Source organism: Euwallacea fornicatus, chromosome 31 (assembly GCF_040115645.1).
Source record: "Euwallacea fornicatus isolate EFF26 chromosome 31, ASM4011564v1, whole genome shotgun sequence".
Classification (NCBI taxonomy): Eukaryota; Metazoa; Arthropoda; class Insecta; order Coleoptera; family Curculionidae; genus Euwallacea; species Euwallacea fornicatus.
Genome location: NC_089571.1, coordinates 1809007 through 1836492, shown reverse-complemented (window position 1 = coordinate 1836492; position 27486 = coordinate 1809007). Strand labels below are relative to the sequence as shown.

The window sequence follows — 27486 nt, the reverse complement described above, 5'->3', positions numbered from 1 at the left end:
AATCAATATCCATATAATAAAAAGGTGTTGATAATATAAACGTGTGCCCTACGGGTACAGCTCAGAGCTTAAATCGTTTTGAATCACTTATCCTGATACACATGACACGTGACACATGTTATATTAAAATTTAGACGTTCCGGTAAATCTAACCTCAATTTATTTGTTTTTATTTACATATTCACAAATCTAGACAAATGCATTTTAAAACGAATATTTCTCGGTTAATTTAAGATTTTTCATCTGTGCATTGGAAATTTAACTCAATAATATGGCCAATAGAACTGTCAAAGACGCGAAATCAGTTCACGGAACTAATCCGCAATATTTAGTCGAAAAAATCATACGTTCCAGAATATATGACTCTAAATACTGGAAAGAGGAATGTTTTGCCCTCACCGCCGAGCTCCTCGTGGATAAAGCAATGGAATTACGCTTCATAGGCGGGGTTTATGGTGGCAACATCAAACCGACCCCATTCCTTTGCCTCACCTTGAAGATGTTGCAAATCCAGCCCGAGAAAGATATCGTAGTTGAGTTCATCAAGAATGAGGAATTTAAGTATGTGCGTGCTTTAGGGGCTTTTTACATGAGGCTCACTGGATCATCACTGGATTGCTACAAATATTTAGAACCCCTTTATAATGACAACCGCAAGTTAAGGAGACAAAACCGACAAGCTGAATTCGAGCTTATCCATATGGATGAGTTCATTGACGAATTGTTACGAGAAGAAAGGGTAAGAGCTTAAGTTTCTCCAAAAAAAAATATTTATTAGCTATTTAGGTATGTGACGTAATTCTGCCAAGGGTGCAGAAGAGACACATTCTTGAGGAAAATAATGAAATTGAGGCCAAAGTGTCAGCTTTAGAAGATGATTTAGATGAGGACATCGAAATGGAAGAGCCCGAATTTGCTAAAAATGATGTTATACAGGAAAGTACTAGCAAGCCACACAAGGAAAAGGAAAGAAAGAGAGAAAGGGAAAGGAGCAGATCCAAAGAAAGAGAGAGACAGAAAAATAGAAGCAGAAGTCGAAGCAGGGAGAGAGATAGACATAAAAACGAGCATAAAAAGGATAAAGATAAAGAGAGGAGGGAGAGGGATAACGACCGAGAGAGGAGAGACCGAGGAGACAAAGATAGGGAGAGAAAGAGGGAGAGGCGCGAGAAGGATAGTGATCGAAAACGCAGATAAATTCAATTTCTTCGTGAGTAAATAGTTGATCGGAGGATTTATTTTGTAGTTAACCTCTAACTTTGAAATAAAGAGAATTTACTATGAATAATTTAAGATTGTAATTTGTGTTGTTTACACAGAAATAAGTATAAATAATATGAAGTAAGTAATAAAACTACAAATTGAATATCTACTTCCAAATGAAAAAAAATGTATTACTTTATTACCATTTAACTTCATTAAATAGGACAAATAAACTTGATAATTTTGGTTCTCACTGATCCCATTTTCAAGAAAAAACAAGCAATATAGACGATCCTTTTAACATGAAGAGTTTTTTATTTTAATCGTGGTCTTCTTTACTAACATATTATTGTGATTTTCTCTCTTAAGGTTCCGTAATGTTGATACTCTTGGTCGATGAGTAAGGGGTGTTCTTTTAGGTACTGAAAGTAAATTTTGCTGTAGAAATATGACTTATCTCATTCACATTAATAGATGTAGATATGGTTATGTGAAGAAAAGGTTGCACAGTTTCATACGATTTAAAGAGTAAGGTGAAGACAGATCTTGTAAATTATTGGTGGATCATGTCATCTTGATTCACTCTGTGGTGTGATAAATAAGTACATGAAAAGCAATAAGTGTAAGTCGTAAAAATAATGAAGAACGTTTTGCTATGAATATCAGTAAGTTAACAGCATTAGAGTTGAAACTTACAAAAGTTCCACGAAAGATGTACAGGCTCTGCTATATCAAACGAAGGTGAATCTTTCAACTGTTCACATTTGATTTCCTTCACTAAAGACTCTGTAACTCCCTTCCTGAGAAACTCTGGATAATTACCGGGAATCCCTTAAAATATAACTTTATGCTTCACTGTTGGAATTGAAATTTACAATCTACCTTTAATCACATGATCGATTCTACTAATATTGTGCTTTGACTCGCTCATCGTTTTTCTATCTTCAAATTTCTTGAGAAAACTCCTGCTCAAATCGGTTATGTCTTTGCCATCTAGCACTTTTAACTGACAAGTATTTGCTATAATGTCCTCCCTATAGCGATGCTTCTTGCACACGGGATTTCCAATTAATTGAGCCTCGAGTAACTCTGTCCAGTTGCGTAAAGTTTGGTATACATCTTTGACATCGTCCAGGTTATTGTGAGATGCGTCCAGGTATACGAGATGTATTAATGGAGTCAGAAATGTTAGAGAAATTATTTTGTTGTGAGATATGTTCAATACTGTGAGAGATGCCTATAAAATATGCTCACTTATGTTTGTGAAAATGTGAGATTCCGAGAACTTTACCGAGATGTTCGTTATGGTCCTAGGATCGAAACATAAGTGCATGTTATCTACTAAATCTTGTTTTTCAATGTGCAACTCCTGTAAAGAGTCCACATACTGCAATCCTTCCAAGACGGCAATTTTATTTTTCCCTATATAAAGTTTCTTCAGCTTGCGCATACTGGACAAATTTTCCATCTTATTTATTTGATTGTTCTGCAGGTACAAGTATTCCAGGTTTGGTAGTGGTTCTAAATTTTCAATTTTGGTTATTTCATTGTCGTACAAGTAAACCGTCTGAAGGCAACTTCCATTCTTTATAATGGGCTGAAATACGTAGTGTTATATGCCAATGCAGAAGTTGGTTTAAAGAGTTGATTAAATGCTAACTATTTTTGGAAGATGTTTCTCCTGAAGGTATAAATGTGTTGCACGACAGGCAGGAGATATCCTTCGCTTCATTGGCAGGCTCCCTTTGAAACCTTTGAGTGTATGTTTTTACGTGTAGATGCTTTTTGTGGTCGTTCGCGCGTTTGCATATGTTTATTAAAATTCAAATTTCATTGCCTCTAATTTTCTGAAAATTCACACGAAATATACAATATCGGCAGCTGCTTTCAATTCTGTTTTCGTGCAAAAACCCGCACGGGATAATTTTTAAATTAACATGTGCTACCCAGCCGAAAAATCAGGTATAATAGACCTCGCTGTAATCTGTGCTGTGCAAGTCCATTCCACAACGATTAACTTACGTGTTATATTTCAAATAATTCTTTCTTGATAATCAGGCTTAAGACGCTGCAAAGACAGCAATTTTTAATGGTCCTTCATTAACAAACGCTCTTGCCGTTCATTACCATGTTACATGAAGCTTTGCTACATTGGGATTTATCGTATTTCGTTGTGAAGCAAGAGTCGTGATCACAATAATACTTATTTTATTATGTATGGTCGCCACTTTAATTAACTGTTTCTCATGTGGAAAATCACGATATTAGAACGAGACTAGTGAACGGCGCGGCAGAGATCGATCAAACGCAATAGAGTTTACCCTATAGCACCTGAGAGATTGTACATGTCCGTAACTAATATATCTATTTGTTTATTGTATACAGCAGCTGTGCCAGCTAGTTAATAAGGAGATAATCGTTAAACCAATGGCCTGAGACTGTTTGTTAGCACAAAAACGAAAACAAACCATTTTTTCCATTAACAAACAAGTTTTTTCATTGTTGAGTATTATTTAATTGAGTTTATATTGCGGATTTTATCAAATTTATAGGTGTTTTTCTCAAAAATTAATTGATTGATTTTGAATCACCATTGAATGTTGTTTTGAAAGACCTACAATTGGCCCAGGCTTGAATTAAAAAAAAAATCGTTCATTTAGCGCTATCGGTGACGTAACCAACGTTCAAAGAAGTAAACAGATGCCCGAAGATGGTATTTTTGATCCCATTTAATGCTGCTTTTGAATTTTGGAAAAATAACGATTTGTTAAAAAGCTAACGCAGATGGAGGGGGAACCAATTTAGGGCCGCATGGTGTAGTAGAAATTACGTAACGTTTTATTCACGTAGCAGAATGTAACGATTGAGAATCGCCTTACGTAAGATGACAAGTCATGTCAATTTAACATGTTAAAAAAGAATGGAGATATATTTGAGTGTCTGAACCCAGCGTTACTTTGTTGCACTATTGCTGCTTAATTTCTTAACGTGTCTCGGTTGACCCGACGGCCGATATACAAAGTACTGGTTAAGCAACCAGTACCTAAAGTATTGGTTAAATAACCAGTACCTAAAGTACTGGTTAAATAACCAGTACTTTAGGATCAGGATTAGGAACCAGATATTATTGTTATTGTTGGTATAATGTTCAAGTTTTTAAACGATTGGTGTTAGGAACTCTTATCTGACGAATTCCTGTATTAAATAGATTTAAAAAACACGTGACATCAGTACCGATATGAAGCCTGTACCATGAGTGAAAAGATACGTGATTTGTATTACATATGTACACCCGATCAAACTTATATGGAATCATCCTGTATTTTGCAAAGAAATGATTTTTGGCGGAAAATGTGTGCTAGAAATTTGAAGTTGAGGTCCAAAGCATATTTATATTGCAAGAATTCAAAGAAAAAAAAACAATTCTGCATGCAACAACGAAAATAAACTAAAAGTTCTCGTTGTGTAAAAGCAAGATTTATAAGAAATTCAAATTATAAAGGAAATTATAGACTTCTTGAGTGTTTTAGTAATCTGTATTTCCACCCCTAACTTCAACGCAAGGACGAATGCGTGCTTCTTAAAAGGTTCTCAATTTCTTCTTGAGGAAGATTTCTCCGTTCTTCAAGAAATACCCGCATCAGTTGTTCTGTACTTCCCAAATTGCACCGACGAGCCCTAACCTTAATAAACGTTCTACGGGACTCAGGTCTGGAGAATAAGCAGGCCACGTTAAAACTCCGATACCCTCCGTTTCCGAGGTATTTTTCGCGACTCTACTGGTATGCCGTGGGGCATTGTCGTGCGTAAATAAAAAATTCTCTCCAAGTTGTATCATTAGCATTGTAGATGTTTCTTGGCCTATAGTTTTTCAGTACTGCCGAAATATCGTTCTTCAAAAAGGCCTTCGTATCGACACTAACGGCCGGTGCTGAAACCGAACTAAACGTAATGTTGTCTCCAATCCGAAATTTTTCAAGCCGTCCAGAAGAAGCCCGGAAATCCCGGTACCCCATTTTTTCTGTAAGTTCTTTCACTTTTGATCACGTCATAAGCCCTGTAGAGGAAAATTTTTATTTCGGGCTTTAACAAACCATTCGTGAGTTTGCTGATGTTAAGTCTTAGTTTTCAAGAATGATCTCTTCTGCTTTAAGTTAAATGATGTAATACAACTTTTTAATAGTTGTTCCCTCTACTTGTCTGGACTTTTTCTGTATTAAATCGAGCCCCCAAGTTACGTACATTAATTTTTTTTTGTATCGTAAACTTCTTCTACTCGCCGTCTTCCGTTAAAGTTAACACACGATTTGTTCGAGTCATTGCGAGCATAAAAACGCTATAAACACACAAGGAGAATTATTGCTTCAAAAATTAACTAGGTCGAACGTTGTGTTAACTAGGACAAGTATAATAAACAAAAATAGTGGCATGGGTACGTACATATTTGATATGCGTTTCGTGAGTCCGGTAATTCCCCTACGAACGACGGGCAGCCAGGCAAAACGTTGTCATTCATTAAATATTTTAAAAAGCGCTGCGCCTTTCATTCGAAAATTCTTTCCTGGTTGCGGACTAAATAAATGTCCATTTATAAGAGGAGAAATGTGAAAAGGGAGCGAACTTCAGTGTCCGTGTCCGTTTAATAGAGAGTCCGCTTAATAAAGAAATATTTATTAGAATCTCTTATGAGGAAGAGTTGGTGTCCATAAAACTGTCCGGTTATGAGAAAGGTCTGATTATAGAAGTTGCTCGTCAAGGGAGATGTTACTGAATATTTTTGTAAAAGCATCAAAGCGCCATCATTACTCCACTCCGTGGGTAAAGCAAATAATTTTTTTAACAAAGTCCTCTATTCAAGACGAGCGATGTGTGTCCCCACCAACCGTTTCTGGCTTCGAGAGCAACAGTTTACGGAGTGTTCGAAAAACTCTAGCCCAAAGATATTTTCTACAATTCTCTGCTCGACATGTTCGATAATTAAAAGTTCTGTCCTTTGGGCTTTTAGGACATGTATAGTCCGGAAAAATGTATGTTTTCGCTCAAGCGAATCGCATCACCTCCAACGAACAAATATGAAAGAGATATCTTCCAAGGGCTGGTAGAGTTAGAAAACTCATGTTTCTTGTATAACTGAAAGGTCTTAAATACTTCACCATCCGAAATTCGGCCTCGGCAGCCAACGTCCACGGACAAAAAGTGTACTTTACATCAATAACTGCAAAATAAAACAATTCTGAAGGTGCCTTTATAATGGCAGAATTCACTGCCGCCGTTTATTGGCGCCTATAGAATTACACATTTGCCATTTACAGTTCTAAGACAACGAAGCAAATCCCTCTATTCTTCTGCTACAAACAACTACCCCTGCTGCGTTTGAGGCACCCGAAAATGGATTTATCCCATAGAAAAGTACTAAAGGGTCACGATTTTTTTTTCAGATTGCATACGTAGGACAGGACCATCGGACATTTCGGCTGCCGAAATCAGGGACGCAGCCCGCTGAATTATGGACGTAAGTAATGGAAATTCTGATATCCCTAAACTTTCCTCTGTATCTCTAAAAGCTTTACAAAAGTAAAAAAAAGCTCGATATAGAACAGAAAAGACTTGATAAAGCTTTCAACATATTAATTTCCATCGCCACAGCTAACTGCCCGCCGGAAACTTCGAACGACGCATTCGGAAAATATATTGCGGAAAAAATGGAAAAATATACTTCTAACGCTTAAATCGCTCTGGAGCAGGCAATTATGAATGTTTTATTCAACGCAGACAAAGGTCTTTATGAATCTAATATTGCCAGTTCCCGTTTTATTTCTACTCATCCGGCACGTCAGCATCAGCGGATGCAATGCCATATACACTGGGTTGCAAAAAAACTGGCCTACCCGGTTTTTTTGCCAATTCAAAGCTTTATAGCTTTAATACCTGTTATTCGAATTTAATAACTTTTTCGACGCTTTATGGCCTGACCCGATGGCTGTTGATGTGATTGGAGGAAACTGAATTTTTCTCTTTGCTCATGGAAGTTACTGGGAAAACTCAGATTCATGATCTTTATTCAATCAACCTGCGCATCAATACAGCACTCGGGTTAAAGATCTTTAAACGTTGTTGGAAAGTGCCCTTTTCGGCAAACATTTTTTTTTTCAATTTACATGAAAATAGTGTTGCCGCTTTTCGAAAATACCGTGGAAAATTTACCAACCGAAGGATTTTCAGTAGTAAAATATTTGAGGCTGATGAAAGTGGCCTTAGGGAAACTGGCACGCTAGAGCCTCAACGAGTAAACGTCGATCTGCAAAGATTTCTGAGAACTGCACCATTGAAGAACAAGTACTTTTTTAACAGTCATAATTGATGTAACTAACCATGAAAATTGGACGAGTCGAGTTCTATCCAGCGATGAGTCGCGATTTGGAACTCATTCCGATTCGCCAAGAGGAAGAGTATGGAGACGATCTGGTAAGCGGCTCTCCAAAACGTCCAGGAGGTTCATTTCCTCAGAAGTCGTCCAGTTATGGCATATTGGCTGATATAGGTTTGGGTGAGCGCGTTGGTGAGATGAGAACTTTTTAAACGCTGACCAGTACACCAACTTGAATCGAAGGCCTGTGGTCATTCAATATTTCCCAGCAGTCGGTGGAAACTTCGTTCTGATGCCCGATAATGGGACACCGCACAGAAATTTTCTTGAAGAGAATCAAATCAACGTTCTACCCTGGTCAGCACGATGTCTCGGTCTCAGTCCCATCGAGCACGCACGGGACATGGTACAAAGTAGATTTTTGAAGAATAATAACCACTTCGAAAATCATCGTTTTGAGTTATGGACACCCAAACCCTACGGGGCGGCACTGACCTAATTAATGGACAATTTTGTTAAATCTTCGGATTTATTACATTTACGTTTCACGAGGATACCATGTGTGAGACTTGTGCACGGTATTGGTGGTTTTAGGGTGCCTTTTTGTTAGGGGACAAGGGTCGCTTTTAGGTAAAGTGAATACGGAATTGGTCGGTCTTGCTTTCCGAGTGGTCTTGAGTCGGAATGTTCGTCACAAAAGCAAGAGGGGAGTTTTATTGCTATAACCCAGTTCCAACAATCGCCGGGCGTTTCACTGCCTATGCGAACCGCGGGGAACTACCCCTCAAGGTTTGTTTGATAATTTAGTTTTAAATGTGCCCAGCAGGCTGCCAAGGAGGCACGCGTGAGACATTAACTTAAATTTCGTTACAATTCTTGCTGAGGAAACTGCTTGGATTATTTTTACGGATGACCTTATCTCCAGTTTCACCCTGTATTTCTTCGAGGCGCGAACAAATCTAAGTCTCTCAGTCGCAGCTGATAAAAAACGTTGCCCGTTAATGCACGAGAAATAATCGGTTTCGTGACTTTTCAATGATTTTTTTTTCGTTTTGAACTTACTTCCGTTCTCAATTCGTAAGGGCGTGGGGTGAGGCGAAATGAACTACCCCTACTGCCAATTTTAAGTCAAAAGCGATTTATTAACACACAAGTTAAACTACCTGTACAAATTAGGATTTCATATACATTTTGTCATCTCTATATAACAATGTGAATTTTACAATGGACCATTTAGAACCCTACGACTCTTCCGGCAGTAGAATAATCCTTAGACCAAGAATCCACCAGTTAGCACGGAACTGTAGTTGAAAACTGCAATTATTCTTCGGCAATGAAAATAACTTTAGTGCGAGGTCTTGGGCGAAAGGAATGCATTCTTGATCTAGTTTTGTTTTTTTTTTTGGAAATTCATAATGTAAAAAAAAGCTACGAAACGACTGTTTTTGGGGTTAAAACCAAAAGAGTCTACGTATTTAAAAATGATATGACATGAAGGCAGTTGCTTACCGTATATTATTAAATTTATTGTAAAGGTATGTTTTCATCTTGCCTGACTTCACTGACTGCCACCGATATGAAGTGATTTCTTGTCTAAAATCGTATATTGACTTTTCATTTCGTTTTGATACGTTTCAATATTGCTTTTGCTTCTCCATGATTATAACGCCTTAAAAACATACCTTCGCTCCTATAATTAGGTTTCCCCAGTTTAACTGTGTTAATTTTCCATTCATCTACTTAGTATAAAAAATTGTCTAATTAGAAAAGAAACGTCGAAAAGCTTATTCAATATAGTGATTCCTATGTATCTACAAGATCTAACACAAAATCCTTCTAATTTCATAGAGTGTACCAGGTAATCAACAGCAATAATTTATTTAATCTAAATAATATTTCTCTGTTAATTGTTTTGATTATGATTCGAATTCAACATTGATTTTGCGTCTTCGTCGTATTCAGCACATAAAATCAATTTGAGTATAGTTATTGATTGTCGATTACCCTTTAGAGCAGTATTTTGCATACATCTCACTTTTAACTACATTAATAATATAATTTATGTATATAAATTTGTTGCCGGGCAGGAACCCTGCTCGGCAATGAGAAACCGATCTAAAGTTATGGTGTTTGAAAATGAGCCCTGTGCAAAACTGTGTAAGTAGTCTTATGTATGTATGTTGTGCACGTTTACAAAGCTGGCAGCCGAAAGCTCCTATAAAAGGGAAATAAATCAGTACAAGTTGTAAGCAGTCGGACTTGGAAACACCATAGATTTAGACGAGAAATTAGTTTAAGTAAGTCAGCCTTATGGTTAAATCTTAAGGTCACACTCTTCAAGTGCAAACAATATTGTGACGTGGATTTTTACGTATAGCAAGTATTGAGGGCGAATCCGAAAAATGCCGATTTCCTCGAAAACGTTGTTACGCGTATTGAGGGAGCAACCTCGAAACTCAAATATGAGGGGCGGGGAAGAACTAATATCGCTTTCATTGTTATGTGAGCCCCCGTACCTCATTAGGCTGCAGGGTTCGCATATGCCCGCTGCAGGGGAATACGAGATGATTTTAATGTTTCCGTAATAGTCGCTTTTTCACAGTTATTTACGGTTTTTTTTTAAACAACGCATTCGCAACTCTTAGGAGAACCCATTGAAATTCGTTTTCCATGGAAATTCACGAAAATGGTTCGTCTAACATGGGACTCGTGCGACTCTCAAGTCGCGGCAGGGAAACCGCTAAGTCCAAATTGCCCCGAGTGTCTTAAACTCCGCTTTCGATACTCAAATTGGTTTGTCCAAAAATGCGCGAAAATTCCTCATACGCCATTACGGGCAGTTTGAATTCGGACTCACAATACACCGAGAATTCAATCCAAACCGATGGTTGCAGCCTTAAGGGAGATTTTGAGAATATTTTGAAAAAGCCGAGTTTTATTTCGAAGTTGTCCGAGACTGCCGCTGGCGTTAAGTTTTCAAAGTATAATTTGCCTGAATCAAGTATGGGCCAGTTCGAGCTGGGTTCAGAATTTGAAGAACTCCAAATTGAGGGAGACGAAAGGAGTTAGGTGCGGACGAATTTACTCGCGTTTTTCTTAAACTTTTGGAAAAATCAAGATGCTGGGAATTCGACTTTGTAAACCAAATTTTCAAGGAAAATTAACGTATACACGGTGTTTTCAAAAGTGTGGGCGGCATCCCGGAAGTAAAAGTTCTCGTCACGACGTGCTTATAAATTGTTTCCCAACAACTGACCCTTTCCCAAATCCTGCTCTTGGAAATTTCACAGCGAAAGTGGCATTTTCTGAATAAATTTTCTTGCAGCTGATGATGTTTTATGGATTTCGGGTCACTCGTGTACCACACTTAGGTTAATAAGATCGGATCTAACGCTTTGTTCTATGTCTTCAGGGAAGCGGAGGGGACGCCACCCTCAATTTCTTCATTCCCAAAGTTTTTCCGGTTTTAGGTTTTTCAGCCCGTTAGGTGGCTTAATAGATCTCGGGCGTACCAAGGAAAAAAGGTACTCTTGGTCGATACATGCAAACTCAACCTTTTTCCGGAAAAACTCCATTTTGTCAAAAAAATCAATTTAAAAAGGTAATAATGGAATTTTGTGCGTGTTTTTATTTGGGACATCCTAGATCCCAAAATAAACCACATTTTTACGTCAAAATTGGTTAAAATAAATTTATCTCTTTGAAATGAAGTTGTTAAATTTTACCAGCGGAAAGAAAGGTTATTAAGAAAATGCCGTTTTCACTATCGAATTTTGAAGAGCTCTACGTCCATTAGGGTGAGTTTTTGGAAAGCAATTTATAAGCATAAATACAATTTTTTAGCAGCAGCTTTTCATTTCCGGGACCTTGCCCACATTTTCGGAAACGCTCTATACGTATCAAACGTTTCAGAATTTCGAGCTTTTGGAATTACCCGACCTGATCCAAAAGCAGCGGATTTATTGTCCCCTGAAACTCACAGAAACTTACATCCAGACTGCGAGAAGCGGAGGCTTTCTCGTATTTTTGACTCTGATTTTCCATAATATCATATTTCTCACCTCTTCCCTTAAAAAATGTAATCGATTTCCATGAAACTTCTCAAATCTATTCATATCCGAAAAACGTGTCTGTTACGATCAAGAATTGGAATTTGATTAGTTTGAACGGATTGTATAATGGAGTTATTTATTTCGGCCATTCCATCATTCTAGCGGTTCGTGAGAAAAGACACATAAAACCTCATTTTTCTTTGTGTTAAAATTTTTTACCGAAACCGGAGAATTTGTATTAAATTGCAAAAATATCCAGATTTCCCAAGCCGCTTTCAGAGAAGCTGCGCCTTGCTGAGTGCAAATAATACACCGATTGTCGCCGATATCGTGGCAAAGGTATGGCCGAAATTCATGGAAACAATTTATTACATTTTAATTATTTTAAAAATTGTAATTTTCTTTTAAATATCACCTAAAATCAACATTTTAGCCAGTATGTACTTGCAATTAAAACAACAAACATGGAAACATAATCTCTTTAGTAGGTAGATACTATTGTACTTCGATGACTACACTCCTATATTATTGACTTTTATTATTTGTTGCTTGAATGTAGATTTTCGATTCTTTACGCCATTTCTTTCAAAATTAGGCTCTTGTAGGCATTAAATTGACGTTCCATTGCTATATTAACATAGTATATACTCGTCAACATCAGTAATAACCAGCAGATGCCCGAAAGATCGTGTTCAATTTTCGTGAAGAAGGAAAATATGATTATTACAAAAAGTACATTACGATATAGCTCATTTTGTCAAATATCCCGTGTGAGTATACAAAAACACAAATCGACACCTTTTGTACGAAAATTCCTTAAGCAAATCAATAAGTCGTTTATATTACCTATTATTATATTCATAACACCTAGACAGTCCTTTTACTGCTATCTATTCTGTTTATCGCTATTACTCAGACCCACTCCCTCCCATCTACACCAATAAAACCTAAGCACAACCTCACACCTCACATTCTCCAATATTGTGCCGCGTGGCTGCCCTATTGATCACCCCTAAGTGGTAGTCGGCGTTGATCACTAAATCCGCTATGCACCCCCTGATTCCCGACCTGTATCCCGTTATAAGGGAAATTAGTCTGTGGGGCATCCCTCCTATGAAGAGTCCCTCTGCCTCCGAAGGAGCAAACGGTTTATCTGGAGGTCTGATCTGGACTGATTGAGTGGTGATCGCAGGACCGTTGTCCACTATTAAAAGTCCCGTGGACCCATCCCTAGTAAATTCACTCTCTACAGACGAATCTTTTTTACCATTTGGCCGAATAGCAATACCTAACAGCTTTGACTCTGTGCCACAGCCCATCGTGGACGGTGCTAGAGTTGTGCACTACCAGCATTTCATCTTCTCGGTAGTTGGAGGTGTAGCGCAACTCTAGGGTCCCCTTCCAGAGGCCCAGGGACACGAAGCTGCTTCCAGTAAACGCCCAAAGTAGCAATCCGGACTCGGAGCTGGACTTGAAGCGGACGTTGATGTCCAGAGGGTCAGTCGAAATGGCCTCCATGGTGGTTGGGTCGTTCAAGTGGAAAAAGCTGTCGATGCCGTGGAAGGATGGAGGGCCGCGGGAGCAGAGGTGGTCTCGGTATCCAGGTTTGCACCTACAATTCACACGTTTTCCATGAGTTGGCGAGGAGAGAAGGAATATTGTTTGTTTTTTTTTGTAAATTTACGGGATACCTGTTAGATGGGGATTTGATTTTGACACTTAAGGATGTTTTCGTTGAAATGGGATGAATATCGTTTGATATCAGTTTCCAACTCTAAACGCGAATCCAGGGCGAAACTTGATTTGTGATAAAGAGGTTTCAGATTTCCATTTAATTTTCGTAATACTGGAAATCTTGTGGAATATTTTAAGGGTTCTAATTTGGATTTCAAAGAAGTTTTGACGATTTGGAGAGTTTGTTAGGAGTAGAATATGAGCGTCCCATGTAGATTCATTAGGGAGCTGATTTTTTTTCATACATCTTTTCTACTATTAAAAAAGTTTATTTTGGATGCAAATTTTTAGCTTTTCCGATAATTTATGGAAGAAGTTTTTGGACATAAAAAATTGAGCGATTGTCGTGCAGATTTTAAGGAAATTTTAGAGGTTTTTTCGGGGCCATCCGTACAGCGTCATATAATCTAAGAAGTACGGATTTTTTCAGACTTTTTATTGCCGTTCGAATGGACCCTTAAAATCTAAATTTGAGGGTTTATACTTTTTTTATTTCGAGAGATTTGGGGGGAACTTATGAGGCTCTCGTTCGAGTGTCAGAGATTCTCAGCATTCCTTTTAAGATCTTGATTTCTGTTGTGAGCAGAGTTATTTTGTATCACTTTGAGAACAGCCGGATTTAAATTGATAGCGCTGTTCTTTTACCTGCATGTGAAATAGTCCATTTCTGGGACACATTCCCCGTCCTCTCCGCAGGGTCTTGCGACACAAGGGTGGGGGCAGTTGTCCACGTTGGCTCCTCCCAGGGCTTCTGCGAGTATCGCAACTGAGCGTCCATTAATTTGGACCTGGACAAATAAATGGGAACACATGTAGAATGTCTCGGGGTTCAGCTCTATTTTTATGTAATCCATTCAATTAGAATGTGGAGGATTTCTAGATGTCGCATGAATCTTGCAATATTCAAATGTAATTTATTGCTTCACAGAAAGCGCCGAATAAAACTGGATAAGGCACGAATATTAAAGATCGTACAGTGGACATGCGACCGGAAAAACTTGCATAAGGGCTTTACTGGCAAGTCGCGTGTCCTTTTCCACAAAATACCAAGCGAATGAAGACTCCGTGTCTAGGCGGAGGTGTTCGTTTCTCCGCGTGGACGTGTGAGGTTCGAAACTCGATTGTTGCTTTTCGATTTTTTTTTCGTTAAATATTCCTCCTTCCTCCCCTTTCTCATTATCATTCAATGTTTTGGCCCGAACTGGAGTTTTTCAAATTAATTTTTTTTTAAGCGACTCACTGTGACGCAGTTAATGTCTATTTGTTTTTTTCTGTTTTCCGGCATCTTCATTGTATCCTGTTTTTTTTTTTTTAACATATGTTTCGACGTTTATTCGTTACCTACCGCGAAATCGATTATCGCCGCATTAACTTCGACCACCCTTACGAAAACTCACCTCTGCGTTACTGTAGAAACGGTAGAGCCGCAATGCTCAAATATCAAAAAGCCAACGAAAATTGCGCCCTTAAAGCGAACCGCAATATGTGTGTAGTCTCAGCCCTTAGAATACATTTCACCAACGCATTATTGCACATTCCGTATTCGCAATATAGCAGAGAAGACTAATGCAATTTAGAGAGATAGATATACGAGTAGGTAAACATGACGAAACCGGGAAGCGTAATGTGCAATGGTATATTGTGAATCATAAAAGATATTGCAATATGTTCAGGTTCATCATGGAAATGTGGCAGAGAGAATCGAATTCGATCGGGAATCAGAAATCATTGCGATTTCCCTTCTTTGCAATCAAGAAGTTTAGCTGACGGGTGGAACGGCCCTTAAGAAGCTGAGACCGACGTTGTTGAAACGTGAGCGAAGTGGCTTGTAATCGTGCTAACAATAAATAATTGCGTGGAAGTGTAATGGATTAACGTATCACGTCGGATCATGCCTCAACGAATTAGCTCAATGCGATATATCAAAGCTAATTCTCTAAATTCATAGCTGTTTTTCTCGAAAACCACTCAATAGATTTTGAATCGCATTACACCATCGAATGTAGTTGTGAAAGACCTTGAATTTGAGATGTGACACGACCCCTCGTGCAATTTAAAATTTTTGAGAGGGTTGCTCTAACGCGCACAAGGGTGAACTTTTGGGGGTTGAACTTCATGTTTAACATATTATTTATAAAAGTTCGTCCGAATCATTTTTTTTTAATTAATTCTAGAAAACCACGTAATTAACGATATTCAATTACTTCTTTTTAGTGTATGATTCGCTGAAGGGTTTGATGATATCGCCTTTAGAATTAATTGAAACGTAAATTGTTGTATTTTGAAGTAAATGCTCAAAATGGTGCCCCTGAACTTCAACACCTTAATTTACTTGTGTTTTAACAGAGTCTTTACACATACCAAGCGTGCCCCCATGGATTATTGGCACAAGCGTTCATAATTTGCAGAATTCCACCTTTTAAGTCATAGTTAATTTGCCATAGTTCATGACTATAGAATTTCTTTTATCCCATGGAAATTTTTTAAAAGCGGATGTTGCCATTTAAAATATGAATGATATTTAGCAGCGTTTTCTAGCATGGATCGAAAAATGTTTTTTCGATAAATTTTTCTTGCTTTTAGCCGTATAACCGAATCTGTAAAAAAAAATGGGGGTTGCTATTTGAAATTAAAAAGTCAACCTCTCCCTCTCCCACACGGGGAATGGAGGAGAATCAACGTTGGTACCAATACATTTCTCCCCCAGGGTGATTAAAACCTGATACTAAATATTTCCTTATAGGATGGTTAGTAATCGAGATGTTTCGATATTTTAGGTTGTGCTGCACACACCCATATACGTTATACAGGGTGATTCGCAACGCAACCGACACAGAACAGGGGCGTGTAGAGGTCCTTAAAACATGTTTTATACGAAGTTTTATCCTGTTGCCTGCAGTTACTGAGATATAAACGGTTGAAGAGTAGTTGGGGCTCGGCCTTATAGTCTTCAAGGAACGTAATTGCGTAAAAAAAAATTTTTTCTCAATAACGAACGATTTTTCGAAAAATGTATAAGAGTGCAAAAAGATATGAAGTTAAATTTACTGTCATATTGCTAAACCTTAGTTTTTAATTTGGTAGGGGTTAAAAAAATTCATATAATTTTAAGGGTGACCCAGTCCTAAACATCCATTACTAAGTTTTCAGCCACTTCAATTTTCCAGCAAAGAAGGACCCTCAATAAATCAAAAATTTTTCCCAAATATGGTGATTCTACGTTAAGCCTTTGCTGAAAATTGAGAATTTTTCAAATTTTTTTTATTCATCTTCGGAAACCGATATCTCAGCAACCGCAGGCATTAGGGAAAAATTTCGTATAAAAAAATCGACATGTTTTAAGGTCCCCTACACGCCCCTGTTCTGTGTCGGTCGCGTTGCGCATCACCCTATACACTGAGAGCGAAAAGTCCGGGGACTCTGAAATATCTCGAAAAATATACATTTTATTAAAAAATACCTTGTAGATAAATTGAAGGAGGTAAAAAATTCTCCTATTCTGCAGTATTCAGAAATACACGAGGTGCGTCATAAGGTAGTAATGAATTGAAGTTATGTTTTTTTCTTATGGCAAAAAGTCACAAAAACATTTTATGACGTTTTCGGATTGACTCTCGCTGATTCTGAATACACTTTATGTAACATGTCCTATAGCTAACTGTAGCGATTCAGCAGTCATTCTAAAACTGAAGAAAAAAAGAATTGTTCCTGTATATAAATTTCGATTCTGTGGAACATTATGACTATTTTTCGTCTATACTGTTCTATACTTAATTTTTGCGGTTTTCGAGATATTTAAAATTTTCCAAAAAAAATTAAGAGTTTTAGCCATGAATGTGTTTTCTAATCATTTTTTGCAAGTATTTTGCAATGAAATTCTTTGCTGTTTCGCAAAATGCTTTACAGCCCTTGGATCAGTGAGTTAAATCAAGTTTTTTTCATACAGGGTATTTAAAAAGAGAGTCCAGTATTGTCATTCAAGAATTATAAAAAACTCAATTTTTTTAAATAGGAACCCCCTATTTTTTCAACGAATGCACATTTAACACCAAAAATAAGTACTACTTTCAATTCAACTGTCAATATCTAAATCTAACCGTTTTTATTTTATTAAAAAAAAACAAATTTCAATGTTCAGTACTTAATACTTTATTTTAAGTAACGCGTAGAGTTACTAGATGGCGCAACGATCGTCAACAATAGGTTCCTTTCTTCTGTGAGATGCTTTGACAGATCCGCTCGTTTCAAAATGATCTATTACGCGTTTGAGAGGTTTTCGTGGGGGCTTCGGTTTTTCTGGATATCGAATAACAAACGTATGACATGTTCCGGTTAATACTTTGTTACATTCACCATAAATGATAAACATATTGAGGTAATCTTCGTTTGAATAATTTGCGAGTGCCGCCATACTTAAATTCTTGCGAGCAGCGCCACCTAGTAACTCTAGACGTCATTTAAAATAAATTGTTCTCGGAAACCGTAGAGATTAGGTGTAGAACGCTGTACACGAAAAATATTCATAACGTTCCGCAGAATCGAAATTTGTCGTAATATATAGAGTGTTCCGCTTAAAGTAAACGAGTCGACGTTCATTTCCGGTATGACTGGAAGTGGTATTTTCATGAAATTATCGTTATTCAATAGATCACCTCCACTTTAGTATGATGCCCCAGTTAAAACTTTTTCCGAGATACGGGTGGTGGCCCCTATTCGTTGGACGCCCTGTACTGGTGTCCGAAACGTCAACGAGGGTGGTCGTCCGAAACCCTTGTAGGGGAAAACGTTATTCCCAATTAATTTTAGCTCAAAATAGTGTGCAATTTTGTCGTTCCACCAACCTCTATTAGTGTGGGCGACGTTATCCCAAAAAATACAACAAATAACGCGATGTTTTACTGAAACAACGTCATGCCGACGATAAGCGAAAAAAGTCTTGTTTTTGCCCGGAAGAGGGAATAAAATTTGCTAAGTGAATTAGGAATTGAAAATTGCGGCAGTAAGTGCCAAGGTAGTTTAAAAGTTTTGCTAACCACAAGATAAACTCCGAATCAGCGAGTGGAACCGCTCCGTGAGTTCCGCGGCGGGAGACTGCGGGGGGCATGCCTTACTGGACGCATTATTTAAAATCGTTATAATTTTAATTCGAACTAATCGTAGGAAGGAATGCTTTATAGCTTACGTTGCAGCATAAACGATCGAGGAGAAGCCCTAGAAAAGTAAAATGGTTCCTTACCTTTTGAATGCATCCGACGAACGCCGACCGGACTCGGACCTGAGGGGAGACGATTCCGAAGTTGGGAACACCTCCTAAATACAAGTTCTCGGGCAAGGATAATTGAGTGAAGGCCCCCGGGGCCAGCACTTCCACCGGCAACTGGTTATCGACGGTCAAGATGGCCAAACGACCAGTGCGGGATAAACGCACCTAGACGCAAAAGAAAAAGAAATTGCTTTTAGGGTTGGACAAGAAGTTTTATTCCACTGCCGTTTTCCCCCGGTCAGTACATCAGGGAAGCGGATGGATTTTCGCTCTCGCTTTGCTGGTTTATATTGACGAAATTCTGTGCGGAAATCATTCTACATTTAAGCCCGTTCAAACCTACGGCATTAACAACGTGCGTGTCAGCGAATTTTACAATGCAATAATATACTTTCGACCGAATAGCAAGTGTTTCAGTTCACCGTAAACAGCACTGTAAATCGATCATTCATCCATTAAAGTATTTTCTGATGATCTATTATGTGCCATTAGGGAATTGAAATGGTAAATTGTGCGGAATGCGCCGAGATGAATGAAAAACCGTGTTTTTAATTGTTGTACAAACAGTATGATGAATGTCGATTTAATCCTTCCCAACGACTTTTCGTAACGGTACCTCTCTTGGTTCGTGGCTTTAACGCGACGTTAATAACGCAACACTTCTAGAGAAGCAATAAAAATCCCCCAAAGAAATTTAATCTCACCGATCACCTGCTAAGGTCCGAAATTTATTTTCGTCGGGCACAAAAAAGAATCTCTTCTATAATGCCAGAGGTAAATGATAAACATGCGATAAAGGGCCAAAGATGGCGACGCCGCCAAATTTATTCCCGACACAATGGCCTTTGGTCCCGGAAAATTGGATTTATTACCACCTTTCAATACGCCCCATAACTTTCGATCAAAGTTTCGAAATAATAGATAGTTACTGAACTTTGGGACGGGATTATTGGGTAATGCCGAAAGTTTTAACGAAGGTTGCTAAAATTGCGTTTAGGAGAAACTGGATAAAGTAAATTCGAGTAAATATTGATATGCTTTTTGATCGAGGTTTAAAGGGGGATTGTTGGTGTCGATCTCCACAGCTGGACGAGTATTCATCGGGTGTCGCTCTTACGCGCCCAATTCGAGCCCCACCCACGCGCCACCATTCAAACGGCTGAAAAAGTCGTCCTGCGTTGCGGAGGAACCGGTCCCCCCTTAAAAACCCCGTCCGCCATCCAAAACAATAAAAGGGCCATCGCCCAGGGTTTTCCCTAACTTCTGTTGGGGTCACCCCGGTGGCTCACGCGGACGACTTGGCGTTGGTGGTCTCGGCGAAGGACGGGGTAACCCTAGAGGCGAGGACCAGATGGGCCATGGAACTGGTCGCCGACACGTTCGAACGCATGGGGTTAAGCATGGCTACGGATAAAACCGAACTGGTGCTGCTGGCCGGGCGAAGGAAAATAAGAAGCATGAGTCTGAGAGTGGACGACGTCTCGTACGAGACGAAGGAATGCGTGAAGTACCTCGGAGTGTGGATCGGCAGAAATGCTCGCTTCGGCGAGCACGTACGACGAACCTCCGAAAAGGTTGCTAAGGTGATTGGGAAGCTCGACGGCATTCTGCCTAGGGCGAGTGGTTTGGGGTATGAAAGACGGAGGTTGATGGTGATGGCGGCATCGTCGGTCCTGCTGTACGCTGCTCCAGTCTGGGGAACCGAACTGGAGTATGGAAGGTACACGGCCATACTGGAGAGGGCAAACCGTATGCTCGCACTCCGGGTGGCTAGTGCCTACAGGACGGCACCGACCGAGGCGGTGTTGGCACTGGCCAAAATACCTCCGGTGAGAATTAGAGTGACGGAGAGAAGGATGATGTGGGAAGAGAGAAGTGGGGTGAAGGAATGGGTAATGAAAGAGTGGGAGCGGGAGTGGGAGAAGTATGAGGGTCGAGCAAAGACCTTCATACCCCGGATCCGTGAGTGGTACGAGTGCGAATGGACGAAAAGTGGGTATATGTTGGCTCAGGTGTTTACCGGACACGGCGTGTTTGGGAAATACCTGAAGCGGATACAAGCGGAAAGGAGTGCGGGATGCTGGTTTTGTGACGAAAGGAAGGACACGCCGGAGCACACGCTGTGGACGTGTCCGGAGTGGGAGAGCTATCGCGCCGAGGCAAGGGCGGGGGGACTCGACCTGAACCGAAGCACGATAGGGAACGAGCTGGTGGAGAGCAAGAGCAAGTGGGTAGCGTTTGAGGGCCTGAGAGAGAAGATCTTGAGGGCCAAGATTGTAAGAGAGAACGAGAGGAAGAAGAGTGGGGTGCGGAACCTTGTCCGTACCTAGTCTGGAGGGGAAAAGGACGCTCTGATGTAATGCCGAGAGGCGGTTCCGGGGCAGAAGAGGGGAGGTGGGTTTAGTGGGTAGGCGGGCGACGTAATGGTCGGTCGAATCCCACACTACCCGGTCATGGACCAGGCCGGGTGTCTTAAGAAGATTCCCCCTCCTCGGGGAAAAAAAAAAGGTTAAGACCTTGTAAACGTAGTTAGGAATTATTTTAGTAAAATAAGAACCAGAAGACGGTCGGGCAAAATACCCCTGTGGTACGCCCATGGGCTTCACAATCTGATTTCCGACAAACCCTGGGTTTGTCCAGCCGTTATCCCCAGACGAGGGACGAACCAAATGTTGGAATTCCAGCAATAGCCTTTGTCGGGACCAATATCGTGGTGCAATTACGCGTACCGACAATACGCACAAGGCCCAAACTAGCCATTAAAGCGCTACGCCTTAATGCGGCAAGAAGAGCGGAAAAGAGCGTAGAGTCGGGATACGCCTATGGGTGTCCCCGAAGAGGCAGGATTTAAGAACGGGCAAAATTTGGCAAGACTTACTTGTTCTTTTGCTGGTTCTGGCAAAAGCTCGCTTGTTTTTGGTTCATGAAAAAGCTCTCTTGTTTCGGCTTTCTTTTTACTAGTTTGCCACCCCGCGAATTTGGAACGGGGCAAGGAGAGTACGACATCGCCGGCCGTGTAAAACCGAGATAGTAAAGTGAGTCTAGGTGAGTGTCCGCGAGTTAACACCAACCGTGAAAAGTGTCCTGGCGCGTAACTCCAGCCATCAGCACTCACTGGAGGATCATTTGGTCCCTCATTCCCACCGCCGCGACCTCGAGGAAGGGTCTCATCCCGAGAACCACGCAAGGACTGTTCATAGGATAGCGTAAGGAATGTGAAATTAAGGACGTTTGTAGAAGTAGTTTTAAGGCTCAGGAACCTGTCCAACTCTCACACTCTCGTAAATGGTTAAAAAGTTTCCTAAGTTAAACTTTAGAAGTAGTGTTAAGAACTCTTTCGGAAAAACTTAGGTGGTACCCCTTGACAATTAAACGTATGTATTGATCATTCCTGTGCTTGAAATGGCGTATGGGAAGCAGGCTAGGACTCTTCCACCAAGAACCCTTACGGGCTGTGGCCCCGCCGGATGCTGTAAATCGCGGTCATACCTATACGAGTCGCTTTTCTGAGAATATTGCAGGTCCCCGAACTGCAGATCGCGGCAATGGCCCCACTGACAAAGCTTCTTTTCACTAGTAACACATTCCCCAGCCACAAAGCACCCTTGGTTGTGGCCCGATGGGGACCGTGGTCTGGCACCCGGATGGTGTTCTCAGAAGAAGTATCGAGGTACATGGGTCCGTAACACATTCTCATTTTTAAAACTTAAGAAAACGGCACATGGTCACTACGGAACTGGTCCCAAGGTCAATTGTGTTACCCAGCATAAACGTAGGGTCATCCCAGAATTTGCACTTAATAGTTCATAGCTTATTAAAACATTTTCACCTGTAACAACATCTACTAACTTCATGTGGTGATCTCGTCATGATTATTGGAATGAAAGAGAATTTTTGATTTTATTGAAAAATGCATTAAAAATAATGGGATTATCGAACATGCACTTAACCCGAGCATGAAAATTTTCGCGAACTTCCGTCCCCAGTGTTTCCTCCTCTACCAGCGATAACAGCTTGCAGATGACGAGAAATGCTTCGAATCAGGTTTTAGATCTCATTCTGTGGAAGATTGTCCAGTTCTTACTCCAGAATTTCGCGCAGCGAACTGAAATTTCTAGGAGCCGGCACAGGTCTCCGTAAGCGTCTCTTTATCTCATCCCAAACATGCTCAAACAGATTCAAATTCGGACTGCGAGCAGGACAGGCAAGTTACGCGATTGAAGCTCCTTCATAAAGGCGGTAACCGTGCAAGTAATGTAGGGCTTTGCATTATCATGCATGAAAATTTCCTTTTCACCAAGAACAACCGTGAACGGTACAACATGATCTTTTAAAATCATTGTAGGGTATCTGTACGCGTTCAGAGTCCCATATTGGATGGGACTAACTCCGAACGAGCTTCACACTAAATTCCTCCTCATGCCATAATTGAGCCTCCAATAAATGGAAGCTCTTCAACAACACACGCTTGAGCATATCTCTTGCTTGGTCTCGGCTACACTCTCGTAACATTGGGATTCATGGGAAAACAATACGCGATTCCAATCCTCTACTGTCCAAGCCAAGTGTTCTCGTGCAAAGTGCAACCTTTCAATTCGGTGTTCACGAGAAAGTGAAGGCCCTGTAACTCTAGGATAATTTTGTAGTATGTACTCGCCTCCTAACAGTCCGCTCGCTTACGTTTACGTTTCTCACTTGTTGCTGGTGAGGTCGTAGGGGAACTATGATAGAAGTTCGGTCCCTGGAAGCAATAGAAACGAGAAAGCGGCCATCTCTATCTGCTGTAGCCCTTCCTCGCCCTGATACGGGTCTTCAAGTGAGGAACTCAGCCTCTTAATAGCGCTGAAGCACTCGTACTCTACAGTTCCTAGCAGATTCACTCTCACCATCTTCTACAGTCGCCAAAATTTACCCCCCAACGACAGGATTCATTAGCGCTTTGACGAAAGAACAATGATGATGAAAGCAGTCGCTGATTTTGCAACATTCAAATAAATATACAGGATGAAAAAATGATGACGACGCATTTCGGGCATATTGGTGCGACGCTGCTTTTTTCGTCGAACGCTCATCGAAACATGCAATTATTGTTTACGATCGTTTTAGATTTTGTAGAGAAGCCAGTCTAAGCTGGAAAAGTCCCCCCCTGAATTTGTTTGTACAGGGAGATCATTTAAATTTCATATTTAGCCAGCTTTGGGATTTTAAATAAGGGAAATAGATTATATAAAGTAGGTCTTAGCTTGATCACGTGCCGCAAAACGAGGTTAGATTATTACATTAGGTTACTTAGGTAACCAAATATTCGCGAACGATGATCGACATACGTTCTTTCCTTCGACGAACCTCACTGCTGACGAGATTTGAAATTTAAATGATCTCTCGGCATAAGTTCTGAAAAGTCTCTCAAATTACCCTAATTTTATGCTCGGGAGTGTTTTACGTACCTCATGCCATTCGCTCAGGAGCACACGCTCGTGACTTCGAATCAGTGCAGCCCCAGTTCCCAGGTCGTAAGCGAACTCCACGAAACCGTCATTCAGGTAGACTCCCATAAAGTCTCCAGTACCATCCATTCTATGTCCGTTGTAGATTATAAGTCCATCAGATAGCGTCGGTTTGAATGTGATTTCCAGATCCAGCCACGTCAACGCTGACTCTGCCAGGCCTTTGTAACGGAGGTGGCTTGAGCCGTTGAATGAGGGAACCTGGAAAAGAGGAAATGTGGAGGATCAAAATCGGTTTCTGAAGAGTTTAGGTTAAAACGCAGAAAGAGCGAGTGCATATTTAAATTCTATACCAGTTCAATTAAGACAATGCAAATTAATGCCGAATTGAGGTGTTCAGAATTCTAGAGCTTTAAGCTCAGCAGATTGTAGATTGACGTTTCGTTATTTAGACTGCACCAAACGGCCCTAAAGTGCATGCGTGAGGGTTATTATCAGAACGCCGAAGATAACTAAATTTCGGAAGAGTTTAGTGCTTTCTGAAATTGTCTGAATTATACCAGTTATGATTTCTGAAGAAGATTTTATAAAGGGCAACTTGGCGACCTTGAATCAAATAAGTTTCGAGTCCTTAAATCTACTTATTTAATTTTAATTAATAATTTTCCAATTATCATTTCCAAGTGGTAATTTGACGAAATCATAAATTACAGCCGAAGACATTTAGATGCTTCGAATATCTAACGTCCTCACTTCAATTAATGACATCTGACCGGGGACAACCAGATTTATCCCTCGTCGATTCATCATCTACAAATCAATGAAGACGAACTAATGTCGAAATTGACGAGTTTGCATATTGAGCTGAAGAAGAGCTCCGAATAACCGACTTCAGAGCACCATTGAGCCATGAATAATTGATTTGCTAGTAGACAGATGGGGATCGGATGGGAATAGTACCATTGAGAAGTGCCGAATGAAAATTCAAACAGTATTTTGCTGAAATGAATTTCGTTCCTGGACCACAAAAGTTATAAATTGTTCAATATATTTTATTGGAGAGAATGGGAAATCTCTCTCAATCACTGGTTTATTTGCGCATTTTCCACATACAGGGTGTCAGTTTGAAAACTTTCCATCACCATTATCTTGAAACGGGTTACACATTTTTTTAAATTGTTGGGACACGTCGATCTTAACATCGGGGGGAGTAATTTTATATAGAATTTGCCGGGTCTCTCTCAACTCTCTGCACCGCAGACCCACCCTCTCAAAAGTTCTCAATGGCAAAGGGGGTTAGGTGTTACACGTGCCTGTCACCAATTTACGCGTCTTTGGTCGTTTTAAATGATTTTTTCCTATTAATGTTTAGATAGCGCTCAAACTAAAATTTTTACTCGAGCATGTCTTGTGCTCGGGAAATTGTTATAACAAATTAATTTATTAACTTATTGGCCAATTCCGTCCATCGGCACATTTAAAACGGCCATGCAGCGGGTTATTGCAACAATTTTCTAGTCGTCGGACATGTTTAAATAAAAAAATCTTAGCTCCAAAGCTGTGAAAGCACTAACAACGATAATAACGAATTTAGGAGGATCGAAGACGACTAACTTGATAATGCAACAGTTCAGTGTAATGAATATGTCCGAAAGTGTAGTGAATTAAGAGCTCTTTAATGTATTTATCGCTTGACCTCGTTTTCCATTTCAGATATTTGAGAGGGGGGCTCGGGGTGTAGAGGGTCGAAAGGGACGTGGTGAATTGTACATAATTGTTCCCCCCTTAATGACAAAACCGACATGTTTCAGTGATTTAAAAAAAAGTCTATCCCGTTTCGAGATAATAGGAGAGGGAAGTTTTCGAATTGGTACCCTGTATTTATTCGAAGCTTATTCAGGACTAAGTCGCACTATGTCGAACGAATCCTAGGGATTCGGGTTAGTATTAAAATTTCGTTTTCGGTATTCACTCCAACATTCGCAACAATTACTCGCAGCAGTGGACCTGCGCACACCGTCGAGTAGAACTTCCCATTCTCATTTATAATTACATATTCTCGAGTGACTATTAAACCGCCCAGCAGCATCCATGCATTTCATCCCTTGTTTGATGTTTTTATTTATTCAAAAGGAAACTGCTTTGATGGTGTGTAATTTGAGCATAAACGCTCGTTTAGAAGCTCATAGAAAATTACATTTCGTTTACGGGAGCGTCAGCCTTCGAGTGTGGCTTTTCAAGTTGCTCAACTCAAAACGGTTTAAATCTAGGTAGTAACTATAAAATGTTTGTTTCGCATGACATAATACCGAGGCTTTATGGAAAGAGCCACTTCAAGAATAGATTAAATTTCTATTGTTCTGTTGTATTGTGTATTGGAATGAGGCGTTTTGCTTGGCGAAGAGGAGCGAAAGAGCATTCTAGCGATTTGCGCCTGCACTTTGTCGGAACTTGACTCATACCAGATTAAGTCCAAATCAGGCAAATTTTAATGGAAATTTAAACAAACTAGAACAACTTCATGGGCCTTATTGTACTTCAACGTGGGGTCGAGAGATTAAAGAAAGATAAAGATTTCGCGTGAAGAAAAACGATGAGGAAGACAAGGCTTTGGAGCTGCAGGCGCAGTTGCGCGAGTTTGAAGTGATCCCAAAAAGGAGACGTTTTCACCGCTCAATTGAAGGAGAGCGAAGTCGACCAAAAAAGAACTTTTCAGAAAAATAATATATAAATATCTGAAGAAGCTGTGAGGGGGGGGGCAGAGCTGCAGCTAGAGCGTTCAGAGTACGACACCAATTGACTGCAGCCGCTGGTCTGAGTCCCATCACTTCTCACAGAGAGTTGTGGTTACCAGGAAACAAGAACGGGAAGATTTAAGAAGAAAAGCTTGTGCCTGCTAAAAGGAGAAGTTTATTTTGGAATTCCAGATTATGGAGGCCGAGAAGAAAGTTTCAAAATCAGAAAAGCTTCTTTTTCAAAGAAGACTGGTGCCAGAATCAGCTAGGCGGATCGATGCAGACGAACGAGGAGTCGGCACGTGACTTACCAAGAATCGATCACGTGACTAATCCGAGCTTTCGCGAAGGAAGTTTGGAGAAGATTAAAAAAAGAACTTTTGTTGGGAGGAACGGGAACAGGAGTGCTGGTCGGGAATCAGAGACTACGGAAACAATTTCAGAAAGATCAGCTTTAACGCCTGCATTAGAGGACTGAGGAGGAAATACGAAAAACAACCCGGCGATTATAAAGAATTATATAAACCGCGAAATATTCTCTGAGCTTAAAATCGTTTCTGCAGCTTCCTCCGGTGTTCCGACATTACCCCGTCGACTGTTTTTGTCCGGAAATCCAAATTAGGGGTTGCTAATTCCCGCCCTCCAGAAACACGAGTCAAAGAATAGACACCGCTACAAAATAGCT

The 27486-nt window shown here is 40.1% G+C and overlaps 3 protein-coding genes across 7 annotated transcripts in view; 1 reads left to right on the top strand and 2 right to left on the bottom strand.

Moving 5' to 3' along the window:
* Positions 1–154: 154 nt before the first annotated feature.
* On the top strand, positions 155–1510 carry Prp38 (pre-mRNA processing factor 38). The gene is made up of 2 exons (XM_066298628.1): positions 155–739; positions 787–1510. The coding sequence occupies exons 1-2, from the start codon at positions 272–274 to the stop codon at positions 1195–1197; spliced, it is 879 nt and encodes a 292-aa protein (XP_066154725.1). The 5' UTR covers positions 155–271; the 3' UTR covers positions 1198–1510.
* Positions 1428–3605, bottom strand: LOC136348073 (protein phosphatase 1 regulatory subunit 42-like). Of its 2 annotated transcripts, none has more exons than XM_066298627.1 (6): positions 3226–3605; positions 2864–3050; positions 2495–2800; positions 2086–2440; positions 1900–2034; positions 1428–1625 (listed from the first exon to the last, which is right to left on the bottom strand). In XM_066298627.1, exons 2-6 carry the CDS (start codon positions 2933–2935, stop codon positions 1501–1503), a joined length of 993 nt encoding a protein of 330 aa, XP_066154724.1. In that variant the 5' UTR covers positions 2936–3050; positions 3226–3605; the 3' UTR covers positions 1428–1500. The 2 variants fall into 2 exon arrangements, with proteins under 2 accessions (XP_066154724.1, XP_066154723.1); XM_066298626.1 differs by having other exon boundaries at positions 2864–3271; positions 3331–3605.
* Positions 3606–8691: 5086 nt separating this feature from the next.
* LOC136348067 (pikachurin-like) overlaps positions 8692–27486 on the bottom strand; it is a 207456-nt gene continuing 188661 nt past the window's right edge. For all 4 annotated transcript variants that reach the window (XM_066298616.1, XM_066298615.1, XM_066298614.1 and 1 more), the window contains 5 exons: positions 24067–24327; positions 18593–18784; positions 14002–14144; positions 12911–13234; positions 8692–12852 (listed from right to left, as the gene is read on the bottom strand). In XM_066298616.1, the coding sequence (XP_066154713.1) occupies positions 12582–12852; positions 12911–13234; positions 14002–14144; positions 18593–18784; positions 24067–24327 (1191 nt within the window). In that variant the 3' untranslated portion in view covers positions 8692–12581. The remainder of the gene's footprint in view (positions 12853–12910; positions 13235–14001; positions 14145–18592; positions 18785–24066; positions 24328–27486) is intronic.